General features: G+C 48.5%; 1 protein-coding gene across 1 annotated transcript; it reads right to left on the bottom strand.

Moving 5' to 3' along the window:
• Positions 1-718: 718 nt before the first annotated feature.
• On the bottom strand, positions 719-2,269 carry EMH_0025240 (uncharacterized protein; the record flags this gene model as incomplete). Its single annotated transcript, XM_013496251.1, has 4 exons — positions 719-939; positions 1,155-1,243; positions 1,575-1,720; positions 1,871-2,269. The coding sequence occupies 4 exons, from the start codon at positions 2,267-2,269 to the stop codon at positions 719-721; spliced, it is 855 nt and encodes a 284-aa protein (XP_013351705.1).
• Between the last annotated feature and the right edge of the window lie 10,067 nt (positions 2,270-12,336).

The following is a 12,336-nucleotide window of genomic DNA, read 5'->3' as shown; positions in this document are numbered from 1 at the left end:
TTGATACTACAGTAGCGCCTCTTGTGACAGAGCAGATTCTCGAGTCAGACTGCTTGTGGGTCAATTTTCTCTCCGTCGCCACCTAAAATTTCACAGAGAATGTTCCACTCGTAAAGCAACAAATTTCAAAGAACTGGTAGATTAGTGCTTCGTATTGTGTACAATTTTGGCTGTTCCTACTTACGGGGAAGCCAGAAGGCTGTCACGAAGGGAAGGCACTGGTCATGTATCTGATTCCTAGTATCGTTCGTTTACACTGGAGACTACCGGTTGGTCAACACTCCAGGGAATCCCTCTTTACGCGGTCACTCCCTTCTATTTTTCCTTGCGTTGCACTCTGCCTGTTGCTCCGCAACATGTGCAATGAGCATACTGGTGCATTTGTCGCCACTAGTGACGGTTGGTTTTTCTTCAGAATCGATTTAGGAACCAGGCGACATTGTCGGAGAGCTTCAGTTGGCGGAAGTGCATCGTTTTGCTTGTGATTCTTGCGTAGAGATGAGCACGAACTCTCATTCTGCTGTCGACGATGCGCGTTTACATCTACTAAGTCAAACCACTGCAGCGCCCGTTGTGCGCGTCTTGCCCTTCGCACTAGCCATAACATGTAGCAGCATACTAACGAACGATTATGAATCGTTGCTTAGGAAAAGACCCTCTAGACTTAGCAATCCACGCAGAAGCAGAAGGCATTGCCTGGGGCGGCTGGCATTCTAGGTCACTGCAAAGCACCTGTATGGGTCGTCGGCGGTCCCGTGATCGGCAGGCTGCCGTTAGCAATAGTGTTGTGAAGGAGTAGACACTCTGCCTCCGTTGCTGGGGTTGCTGCAAAAACCGTCACATTCATGATTTTTGGCAGTGTCCAATGCTTTCCCGAGTTGGCGGCCAATTCTTGGCTGCGATAGTCTGCGATATCGGCGTTATGCCCGGCCAAATCCCCTGGAGAGCATGCTAAAGCAGCCAGCATGAAAAGTGCTTTGCATATAGAACCTTCGGTGTGCGTGCTGGTTGGAAGCCTGAATAACTCCTACGTAGGAATTATTCAGCTTTCGAAGGGATTCTGAGCTCCGTATTGGTATAAATGCTTTGCCGATTAGGGTCAGTAGGCTTTTACAAGCAACAGTTGGCTCAAGGAGTAGGCCTTCGTCGCTCACTTCCAGCTAGCGACTGCAACACAAAACGCTGCAAGTCTGCCGATTTCAGCAGAGCCAGTGCAACTGGCCGTAAGTGGAACGGCGGTCTTCTGCTTGATAAGAATTTGATGCAACGACCAGAGCTCCAACCATACCTGCATACATTCTGTGGTGCGTATACTGAGCTATATACCATAACATTGATCTAGAAGGGACTGAGTGATACAGAAACATTGTGTATGGTTTAGACGGGTGAAAAGGTTGGAATGGTGAAGCTCCGAATGCGGTTGTAGAAGAGAAAGGGCATCGGCAGCATTGTCGTGCCATTTATTACCGACGGGCAATAACCGTAAGACCGACAAGACAAGGGAATTTTTCACGCGAGGGGCTGCAGCAATGAAGATGACAGAGTGCTGCATCAGCCTGAGATGTTTGGCTTACTTTACAACGAAATATACCGTTGCAGCTGCAGCTGCTGTGGTAAGGTCATTGGAGGAGTGAAGCAAGCAGCTGCCTCCCTGCTCTACTGCTTCGTCAATGAACGCAACGACTCTTGCTAGGTCATTCATCTTCTCCTTAAGGATCACCTGTGTAAGCAACACACGTGAGGCGAAGAAAGAGCGCGGACGCGCATCAGAGTCGTGAATATGCACTTGAGGGGAGCTGAAACGAACTGTACGGTAGGTGGAGACCCTACAGATTACTAAAACAAAGCAAAAGGTACAGAAGTATCGTACAGGATCATCTGGCTCTTCTCTCCGATGCCAGTGAAGCGTGAGGCTGCGCGGTATGGCCATTTGCGACTGCTCTTCCGACGTCAAACTCGCTTGGGACTCTTCAAAGCGTTGTTGAGGGTCTTCGTCGATAGCTATAATGTGAGAGACTTTGTTTGCTTTTAAGAATTCTTTGTCAACAACGACCGAACACAAGGAAAAGAAAAGGCCGTCCTTAAGGCGGAATGGCCCATAAAATGGCTCATCGTCTCCAGAAACAATTCTGCCGTATCCCACCAGCTCGCACTTCCCCTCAGTATCCTGGTTGTTCTCTATGCGTTTGCACAGTTGAGACGCGGTCTCCTTTGGAATGGCTAGAGGCTGAATATCGTCGCCCTTCCCAGAACAAGGATGGTGCTCCATTTTGTGGATTTCTAAGGCTCAGGGAAGCGTTGACGAAACGTCAAGCCCCTAAGAAGCTATCAAAACAAAGAGACTGTATTGCAAGACAAATGGCATTCGCAACGTGTCTCTACTCCTGTCCCTGCCGAGCTCTATCCCTGTTGTCTAACAAAGACCTGAAGTCTGCCACGGATATATTCAAGTGTATTCCTGTTGCTAGCTGACAGTGTGCCCCAGAACGCTCATTTTAGCTTTTGACAACGAGGCACTATCACATGAACAAAACTAATTTTGGATGTCAGACGGCGAATTACACCTACAGAAAACCGGCCGTCTTAACTTTTGTTGATCATGAGATGTTCAGGGGACAAGGTGCAACTGGCGCTGCAGCCTCAGGAGCAATAAGGGGGACGCCCGTATGGGGCCTGAGGAGAGCTGCCGCGTAGCGATATAGGTAATTCCAAAAGAATAAAGGAAACCATTCGATTCATCGAGGCCTTTTAAACTGACTGGTTACATTGGGTAATCTGCTGTGAACTCCCACAAAGATATTGATGTGTGTAGAGCGGATGCGAACGGGAAGAAGAATAGTCTCTTAATAAATTATGGGAACCATATTGTCCGCCTCCGAATGAATCGCTGGCGATTCAGATAACTCCGGCCGTCCACGCCGGTTGGCTAACAACGTAGCAATAAGTGGTGAAGGGTAATATGCAGTTGAGACTCTTGAAACCTTCAGCGTGAGAAACCTTCTATCTGATGATGAATTTTATTCTTCGGAGCTTAGTTAAAATGTCGGGACCTGAGCGGAAACAGGTTTTGTCTCCGACGAAACTCTACAGCTGCTACAACAAACCAGACCAGAGACTGCTTTAGATGGATTCTCTATCTAACTACAAATATCTCTGAAGCAAATGCACAGGAAAAATCCAATGTAGAAATAATGCCTGGAAGAATGAACACTAATAAAAATGATAACTGCCATTTAGCCAATTGTTTTCGGCATACTAGATAGATCCAGCCCCGAAGAAGGCTATCATTTCAGTATACAGCAGGCGTCCGTTGACATTTTAACGCTACCTCGTTAAACCCGTTTATACCTCCCCCTAATTATTTTGTGTTTTAGATGATGCATTCTGGACGTTGAATGCCAATCCCAAGCTTACCGGACGCAAAACACTACTTGCTCGCCTAGGGGGATCTCTCCAAAAGCCCGAGGAAGCTTCACAAAACACAGTGAAACCACCAACTGAACTGCGCAGCAAAATATGGAGATACGCGGTGGGCTTGAGTCAGCCCACTGCAGGCCGATATGACTGACAGATTCTGCCCAGTGTATGAGATCCATTCACTGTGCTATCATTAACCTTGTGGTGACTGTGTAGTATGCTGTGTGTGAAGTCGTTACTCGCATTTGTAGTTTGGTGTTTGCTGGATAATGCAATTGTTTAACAATTTCCTGTAGTGTCGCTGTACGCAGCAACACTACAAGAAATTGTAAAGGGCTTTTGGCAGTGTTTGCATATGACGTTGCCTTGCAGCAGGCGCCCCCGCTGCACGGCATTTCACGACAAGTCCCCTCCTGCCTGCAGCAGTTCCAGGGACGTGAGCCGCACTAACTAGGTCTAGCACTGCTTTAATAATTCTGTAGAGGATAACTGTTTTGGGGGAACTTTTAGTATAAGCATTTCGCTGAATTGCCGGTCATTGCGCTCGTCAGCTACGAGCGAAGACTCTCGCTACAGGCAGGGTCTACTCAACTTAGCCTTTTTACCTTCCAGTAGACGGCACTACGGCCTATTATGTTGAGGCACTCTCGCGCGAGACGAGAAGTGGAAAACCTGAATAGGATATCTGGCGTAGAAAAGAGTCTTCTCAGGAGCAAAAAAAGAGCTTATATATAGTAGAGTTCCGCACAGCTTGAAGGCTTGTCAGCTTGACATACACAGAACCACTAGATGACGCGGTGATAAACCTACCCAGAATATCAGATGGGCATCTAGGCTTGGTGTCTCACCACTGATAGAACCTGAACAAGCATGTAGAAATCGGGGAGACTGGAACATTCGCCGTCTTCACAGGTATTCTTGAACTGACCGGAAGCTGAGGTGGCACAGCAGTGAACAACACAAGCGGACCTCTTCGGCTGCTCTTAGGAGATATCGTGCTGTAGATTTTTGGCTCATTCCGCCCGGCTAGTATCTCCAGCTGAAAGTGTGAAGGAAGGTCCGCCTGCAGTCAACAAAAATTAGCATTCGCAAATTTTCACCCCATCGGGGTAATCGGCGTTCAGTCAACTAGACTGATACGAACAGGCTTTCACGCCTGAATCTTGTTAATGCTTACTTCAACGCTGCCGTAGGCAAGGCGATTCAGTACATGGCTTAACACTCTTGTAAATAAAGTTCGCACTTTCGATTACTCGATAATTCGTAAATTTTGGAGCCTATAACCCCGCTGTAACCATAAAAGGTATCCCGGGTGGAAAGCCTCGAATGAAGCTGTCGAAGAAGGCGCCCCCCAAGTCCATAGATACTAGCATTCGACGGCTTTCACCAGGGACTCTCGGGATGCCTACAGCTATAGGCACCCATTTAGTTAAACACAGCAAACTGACGTTAGTGAACAATAGGAAGGCAAGCCAAGGAAAATTTTTCAGCAGAGGGAGAACGGTTCAGGTACACAGCAACCAATGCGCCAATGCGCCAATGCGCCAGTATATTGCACGAATTGTAGGAAGGGCAATCCATTGCGTATCCATAAATTCATACAAAAAGGTAGGCGGCAGGCCACCAACTACGAAAATAGACAACTGTAGCTCGTACACCTATGAGTTTGAAGTAGACGGGACAGTGCCTGTAAAGCAGGGATTTCGCACCTCTCTACAGTGTAAGTGGCTGTGACTACATCTCGGTTCCCTTGTAGCCTTTGTTAGCAGAAGGGGCGTGGCAACCCAGGACAAGCTGTCTCCTCTGCGCACCAGTCACGGGCAGTTGGACAACTCGTTGCCTACCTATTTTGGGTGGATGAACTGGTGACCGCACCTAAGAGCTTCTCCCTAGTGTTGTGGTGATTATATCGACATCCAAGTTTACAGTCTCCGCAAGCGGAAGCGATCTCACTACAGAATGGAATCGTACATATATTGCGTTGAATTTGTTCACTACTCAAGGTGAGCATCCGTTCCTCTTCATCTCCTCATCAGGATCTACACCATGACTCAGGTTGGCCCTTCAAAGAGTCTAGTGAATATTCACTACAATCAAGGCAACTTTGCCGTGCTCGTTGTGCAAGAGTGAGGGTTGATTGAGCAATAGAAATGCGTGTGAGCGCATACTGATGCCTATCTTTACAAGGAGGTGTGTTGTCATGACTATTGGAGAGGTTGGCATGGGATTTGCTGCAAAAGGTGTTGCAGCATGCCAGCCCGTCTCTCCTCTCTAAGCCGCTAAGGACGCAGTGCCGGGTGTAGTGGGGATCAGAACAGAACAACTTTAGCAAATTAAAACAAGAGGAAAAACCTTCATTAAACTCTGCTAGCTTTGTTCTTTTGAATCAGATGAGATGTTCGAGGAGCTGTAGCATGAGTGAGGTTACTTGAGGGTGTCAGTCAGCTTATGCCCGCCGGCCCGTTATACTCAGCAGTGGGCAGTGGGGTTCGATATATGGGCCCCCCAAAAGTCTTTCAGAAGAACATGCCATGGTTATTGAAAATAGCACAAAATATCCCACTAAAGTGTATTATTCTTTAGTAACGTGAACGAATCCCGCCATAGCATGTAAGGAACTGAGAGCTCAGCCAACACATCACCAGATTCCTTGACCCGCAGTACCTCCATTGTTATGGATTCACAACACCCAATCGTGTGAGGGAACAGAAATCCCTACTAGGTCTCACAGTTGGGTTTTTGCTTGCGTTTCTGGTACCGTTGGATGCACCCCACTGGCGAGAGTTGGGTCAAGTTCTGCGGTCTCTATGATCCCTCAGGCCCCAAACTTCCGTTAGCTGGCTTGCTGCAGGGGAATTTCTGACAGCGACGTAGTCGTGAGAAACCTCGTGAGCCTAACTGGCCACATCGTAAATACCGGCACAACTGCACCCTTCAGCAACATCCAACTCAAGCATGCCATGCTGAGTTGTGGAGCTGTCGTCAACGCGTTGCAGGGGTTTGTTTTCCTGCAGCCGACCTGGCTGCAGGAAAACAAACCCCTGCAGCGCTCGAAAACAGGGATGAAGCAACCGTTCTGCCTGACGCCGCTTTTGTAGAACCAATTATTCAGGCGGTATCTGCGGAAATGCGATTTCAATTTTCTCATCGACTTTAAGAGGCAAGCTGGGGAACTTGGCTTCGGTCACCCGTTTCTTTTTCACTCTGTCCTTACCGCTATCCTTTCCCCTCGCTCAGCATGAGGCACGAAATCCTTGCAGGATATGTCTTTTTTCTGAAAGTCTCACTATTTGGCACAGCTTGTTGCGTAGGTCATACTGGTTTCGCGCGACCACAAATCGCGGACGTCTGGGTTCCACACCATCACAGGTCGCTAAGACATTCTTCGCTACATGTGGAGTAAGAGATTTGCCCGCGTACGTCCTGCTCTCCGACGCCTGTATAGATGTACGCTTTGAACCTCCCGGCCGGGTCAGTGATCAAACTGCCGCTGAGTGTTAGTCAATGATTGTCAATCCATCCACAGGATGTTATAGAGGAGATGCTGCCAAAAATGCGTGACTTGCGAAGACTTGAAGATGCTGAGCCCGGTGGCCAGCGCTTGCCTCTCACATGCAGGCCTCCGAGCTCAGCATCTGCCAGCTTAAGAAGCAAAATTTTTTCTCCCTCCTCAGCAACCTCTAAATTCACGGGTTTATGAGCGTTTCCACCGGAAAACGGCCTCACGATTCCCCTTATGGTTAGTGGAGCGCCGACCGCTCTACACTTTGAGCTGTCTGAAACGTACTGGCACTAATCATTGCACCTGCCTACATACCAGTTGCAGTGGGCTAATTTGTGGCGTCGCCGACCCTACATAGCAGGAGGAGGTACCTGCCACGATTGACCATTATCGTGATAGCCTACCAGCCAGATACTGTCCAGTATTTCGCACCAACAGCCGTCCGTTGGGGTGAATATGACTCATGTTGGGAAGGGGACCGAGAGAATCTTCCCGTCCTCTGCGCGGGAACCAAATTTGTCGCTGCATCTGTTGATTAGGTGTTCATGGAAAGCAGAGGCCTATCGACGGTAGGCAGGATTACAAATGCAGTGAGAATTTGGCAGAGTAGGACTAAGCGTGCATTCAGTACGAGTGCTGAAGAGCCAATGTACACGAACCTGTTCCTGTCAGCAATATTTCGAGCTCCGTTGCCTCTGTAGCGCTCGCTAAGGGTACGCTGAGCTTGACTGCCTCTACCAGGGTCGGTCCGTTCCAAAAGGCCACGGTTCCTTCACGAGCGATCGAAACCCAATCTGCACTTCTTCCAGGAGTACGAGAGATATCTAAGATGCAGAACGGGGGATCTTCAAGTTGTATGAGCACATGCAGACATTCGGAAGTATCCGGCTGCCATAGTCGAATGGTTCTGTCCAGGGAACCTGAATATTGAGCCAAGTATATGCAAAAGATGGTGACAGAATAGTGTCTGCAAACTGCATATAGCTTCTCTCTGATGATTACTTAGTTGATCCAGACAGTCGTGCTTACCTGAGACTAGTATATCGTCAATAATCTTCATTGCGGTAATTGAGTCCTAGACATTGGCAAAAATTGCCCAAATCTCAATAGCTTAGTACATTCAGCAGTAAATTGCACGCACTAGAGGCATGGAATGTTGCTGATCCGTTAGAGATGGGAAGCGTTTTTAGATTTGACAGGGTGGGAAGCATCATCTCATTGTGCCTCACAGTGTGGCCCGCCAGGCGAGTACCTGCTGTGGGCTCTTCCATGCAATACCTATTAATATCTTTTCCGTTTCCAGCTGCATATTTCACACCCAGCAGCTGCGAGGCATGCCAATCATGTATGCGTTGATTGCACGATCCTACAGGGTTGCTGCACGCAGCAACACTAAAGGAATTGTTAAGGGTGTTTGGCTTTGTTTGCATGTGAGGCTGTCTTGCCGCAGAACGTCCAGGTCAACGGCATTGATGAGTTTTATTTGAGGTAGAAAGGGGGTTAAGGGTGTAAAGTGCTTGGTACCTGAAAAGAAAAGGCGCTTGGAATAACAGGCAGCTAGGTAGAGCACCTCCTGATCCTTCCCTGCAGTGTTTCTATAAATATCCTGTCAAGCCGCAGGGATGATAACAAGAGATGGACATGCTCTGCAACGTTTTGCTTATAGCACCGTGCGGTGTGCTGATTATGTAAGGCTTTACGCCACGGATAGTGCCTTTCTCAGAGTGATATCATGTTGTAGGGCATTTTCTTTGTGTAACTGGAAATAGCCTTGTCCCAAGGTGCACAGTCAGGTTCCGTACACTTTGTCTAGCCATAATCCTCCCGTCCACTTCATTGACGAGCAGCAGACATATATTTCCGTCATAGCCACCCGTCAAGACGTGGAATGCATTGCACTTGAGATTTGGCTGAAGTAGAGAGCTCCCTAGCCTCCTATCTTCTTTTGATTGCTCCGTAGTAACGGACCACGATTCCATGCAAGCCACTGTGTTCTCATGGAGGGTTTTACCTGATGAGTTTAATGACATGGGCTGTGGCACTTCTTTGGAGCATGCATATAGCAGTGCCCGCTCCTATCCACGGCCACAAGCTACGACATCTGACCCTTGCTCACTTCTACCATATGGGCGGCGAATTCTGGATCTCACTACTGCACGGAGACTTAAGCAGTTAGACCGCTTGAGTTCTTGCCTTTTCTGTCTAGCACGGGAGCTGGGCTGTCACTGGGGAGCCGCCAGTAATACACTGAACCGTCTTCATGGCCAGTCAGGAGAACGTCCAACCCAGTCAAAAAGGTGAAGCTGTCAACAAAAGCTGCACACACTGCAGTTATGTCTTTTAGCTTTTGATGGTCAACAAACTACATACGCAAGGAATTTACCGCGACGGTATTCATGAACAGTGCTGCAGATGGCATGAAAGGGAAGCGAAGCCTGCCTTGTGACTTCAGTATGCTTGCAGTGGATTGTGGATACCGCTGTCCCTCGTTGGAGATCCCACCTGCGCACATGTGTTCCAGCGTTGTACCGGTCATTCTCATTTGGAAACCAAACAGGACATGACGAGTACTGGAAAAATTATCGCTTTTATGGTTTCTTATCCTTCAGAGTGCCTTCGACTCACAGTAGAAACGTTTCATCAGCCGCCATCGACAGCAAAAGGAGACTATCGCCCATAGACAGCCAGTGCAGATGCGATACAGCACCTAAAGGAACATGTTATGAAGCACTCGTGTTGCTAGTTCGTAAGGGGGGCAATTTTGCAATGGCCTCGGCCAAGGGGGTTTAGTTACAGAAAGCATTCAGGGGCTATTATGTACCTTCATGACCAGATAGGACTATTTCCCTGTTGGATTGCTTCGCTCGAACAGTTAGGACGGAATGAGTGGATCCAACAACGATTCTGTCGGCATCTGGACGCAGCCCATCTTTTCAGGTTCCATAGCACCGATAAATTCTCTATAACCACACATATAATGGCTGGTTGCACACAGTGAAGCGAACAAGCCAGCATATCTTACCGGCGTCAACGGATATGTGGAGAATCTTGTGCTCGCTTATTTGCTGTGAGGCAACTTTTTCGTTGGAGTATATGTTGAAGTAACTCAAGGTGCCGGAATCGTCTCCGGCAAGGAGGAGGCTACGCTTGGTGTCCCATGCCAAAGCCGAAAAGGATGCTCCTTCTTGATTTGCCTGCTTCCACCAAACTTCCCCTAGGAAGGGGTCGACGACAGCTATACCTGTGTCGCTTCCAGCAGTAACTACGACAGATTCTAAAGGAAGGGCGTATACAAGCCTTGTGCATAAACTGTGCATTTGCATCTTTCGGTAAATACTAAAGACTTCGCGACAGCACCGCGAGGATCGTGTTCCCTTCATATTCAACTCATCTAACTCTTGCTCCGCAGCAGAACCACCTCCCTCCAGTAAAAAAAGCGAACCGTCCGTAGATGCAGCACAAACGCGGATTTTGTCTCCTGCCCATCTTGCCGTTACACTTTCGAACCAAGAGTGTGTTAACACCGTCATACCCTTGACGGTAGCTGCACGCGGCGCACGCATGGTCGTTAAGCATATTTTTCAAGTACTCGATGTTCTTCAACGAGCGCCGATGAAAATACATATTTGGTGTGGGCAGAAATTGACAGACTTGTCGGGACAGATCCGCTTTGCAGCTTCTGCACCAGGGAGAAAGTCGGGGCCTTTCGCGGCGAAACGTCAACAATAAAGAAAGAAAGAGAGCCGTCAGTGCAGGCAGATATCAAATAAGGCATGCAAAGCGCTAAGGAAACGATTGTACCACCGTGACCTCCAACAGTCCGGATGCATTCCACGCTTTTAGCGTAGATGCTCCAAATTCGTATTGTGCGATCTGCTGAGCCACTCAGCAGCCACTGAGCCCCTGGATCACGATCTTCCGCAGCTGTTTCAGCGGCGGAGAGTCTGGCAAATGCCTGGGGTTGAGTGTTAAGCGCAATGTATAAACAGCGCACTGCCCCACTGTGTCCACGAAGCCTTTCAGCTGCTGCAGAGTTCGGCGGACGACCGAATACGTTGTGTTGAAAGTACAGAATGTCGCCCGACGATAAACCTGTAAACGTCAGATTTAGCTCAGGAGAGCATGCAACTGACGTTATCTCATTTGCTGTTTCTTCACGGGAACGAGAATTTCTAGAAAGGACCGCGAAATCTTCGTGCACGAAGGTGTCCGTCACGACAAAAGATACGTCGTGAGTAAATTTGGGAAGCCGCTCCACAGCTGCCAGTAGCTCTGCTCTGCTTGTCATCGCAGAAGATGCGCCTGTGGTGAGCCTTCCTTGGCGAACTGGCTGGCTAGGGCGGCCAAAGGAGGCGCGGGCGCGCTGAGTATCAGACTGCATTGTTTAACCCCCCTTTTTTCCGTTGCCAAGGTACCGACGGACTGAGGGCATGAGGCCCTACAGTATACTTGCGAAAGAACCGTTTGCGCTTATCCCTGCAGAATCAATTTTCGAGGCATATGCAGAAAAAAGTCCATCTATAAGACTTCATGAAGAAAGTGAACGTGAAACATCAGGTGTGACTGTCGATGAATGCTGGAATGAGAGGAACATCCCCAAAAGCCATCGCGCCAAGCAAGTACTAAACAGTTCAGTCTCCTCCGTGAGTGTCAGCCATCCCGATATCCTCCGCGTTGTTGACGATGCTGTGGAGGCGGATCAAAGAATAGGGGGAGCACTGTTAGCGTCGCGCAAATTCGAGGCACCGACGGAGCCTATGCGCTGGCCAGCTACTGCTCGTCACCGGTAAGCCGCATGCATTGAATGTAAAACCCGTAGATATTTACAGAATACACAAAACGTCTTGCCAGTGACTAGCTACACATCTGCAACATTGCAAGGCAAGGAGTCTATCGACGTTCCTCGCTTATTTCTTGATGGAATAGGAGGCCACCAGATGCTCCAACAGTGTGGCATATATAAGACTATAAATCTGCTGCATAGTTAGCCGGAACAGGCAAGCTGATGATTATCTGAGGCAAGCTTCTGATACTGCCCGTAGACATCGTTATTTGCTGCTGCTAAAGCAACCCGCTTTCTCCTTTCTGGTCACCGAGGCCGACAATTGGGACAATCCAGTAATCAGTACTGCAAAAGCTTCGTGAAATTATGGTTCTACGTGGTGTATAAGGGCAATGCATCTATGTAGATTCCGGTAGAAGTCGGCGTTTTGCAGTTTCTGGCAGCAAATACATGCTTCTCTGGTCTAGTTTCCAGCTAAGGTTTCAAAACCTGTGTGAGCAACCGAGCATTCAAGCTACCACACCCGAAGGAAAGTTGATCGTGGAATGGTGATTTGCCTTTTTGAACACAAATATCACCAGAATCACAACAAAGCATTAGAAAGATTGCGTGGAGCTTAGGCGTATTGCGGTCC

Source organism: Eimeria mitis, genomic scaffold, assembly GCF_000499745.2.
Source record: "Eimeria mitis Houghton genomic scaffold, Emh_scaff2, whole genome shotgun sequence".
Taxonomy (NCBI): domain Eukaryota; phylum Apicomplexa; class Conoidasida; order Eucoccidiorida; family Eimeriidae; genus Eimeria; species Eimeria mitis.
This window is presented reverse-complemented; position numbering and strand designations above follow the sequence as displayed.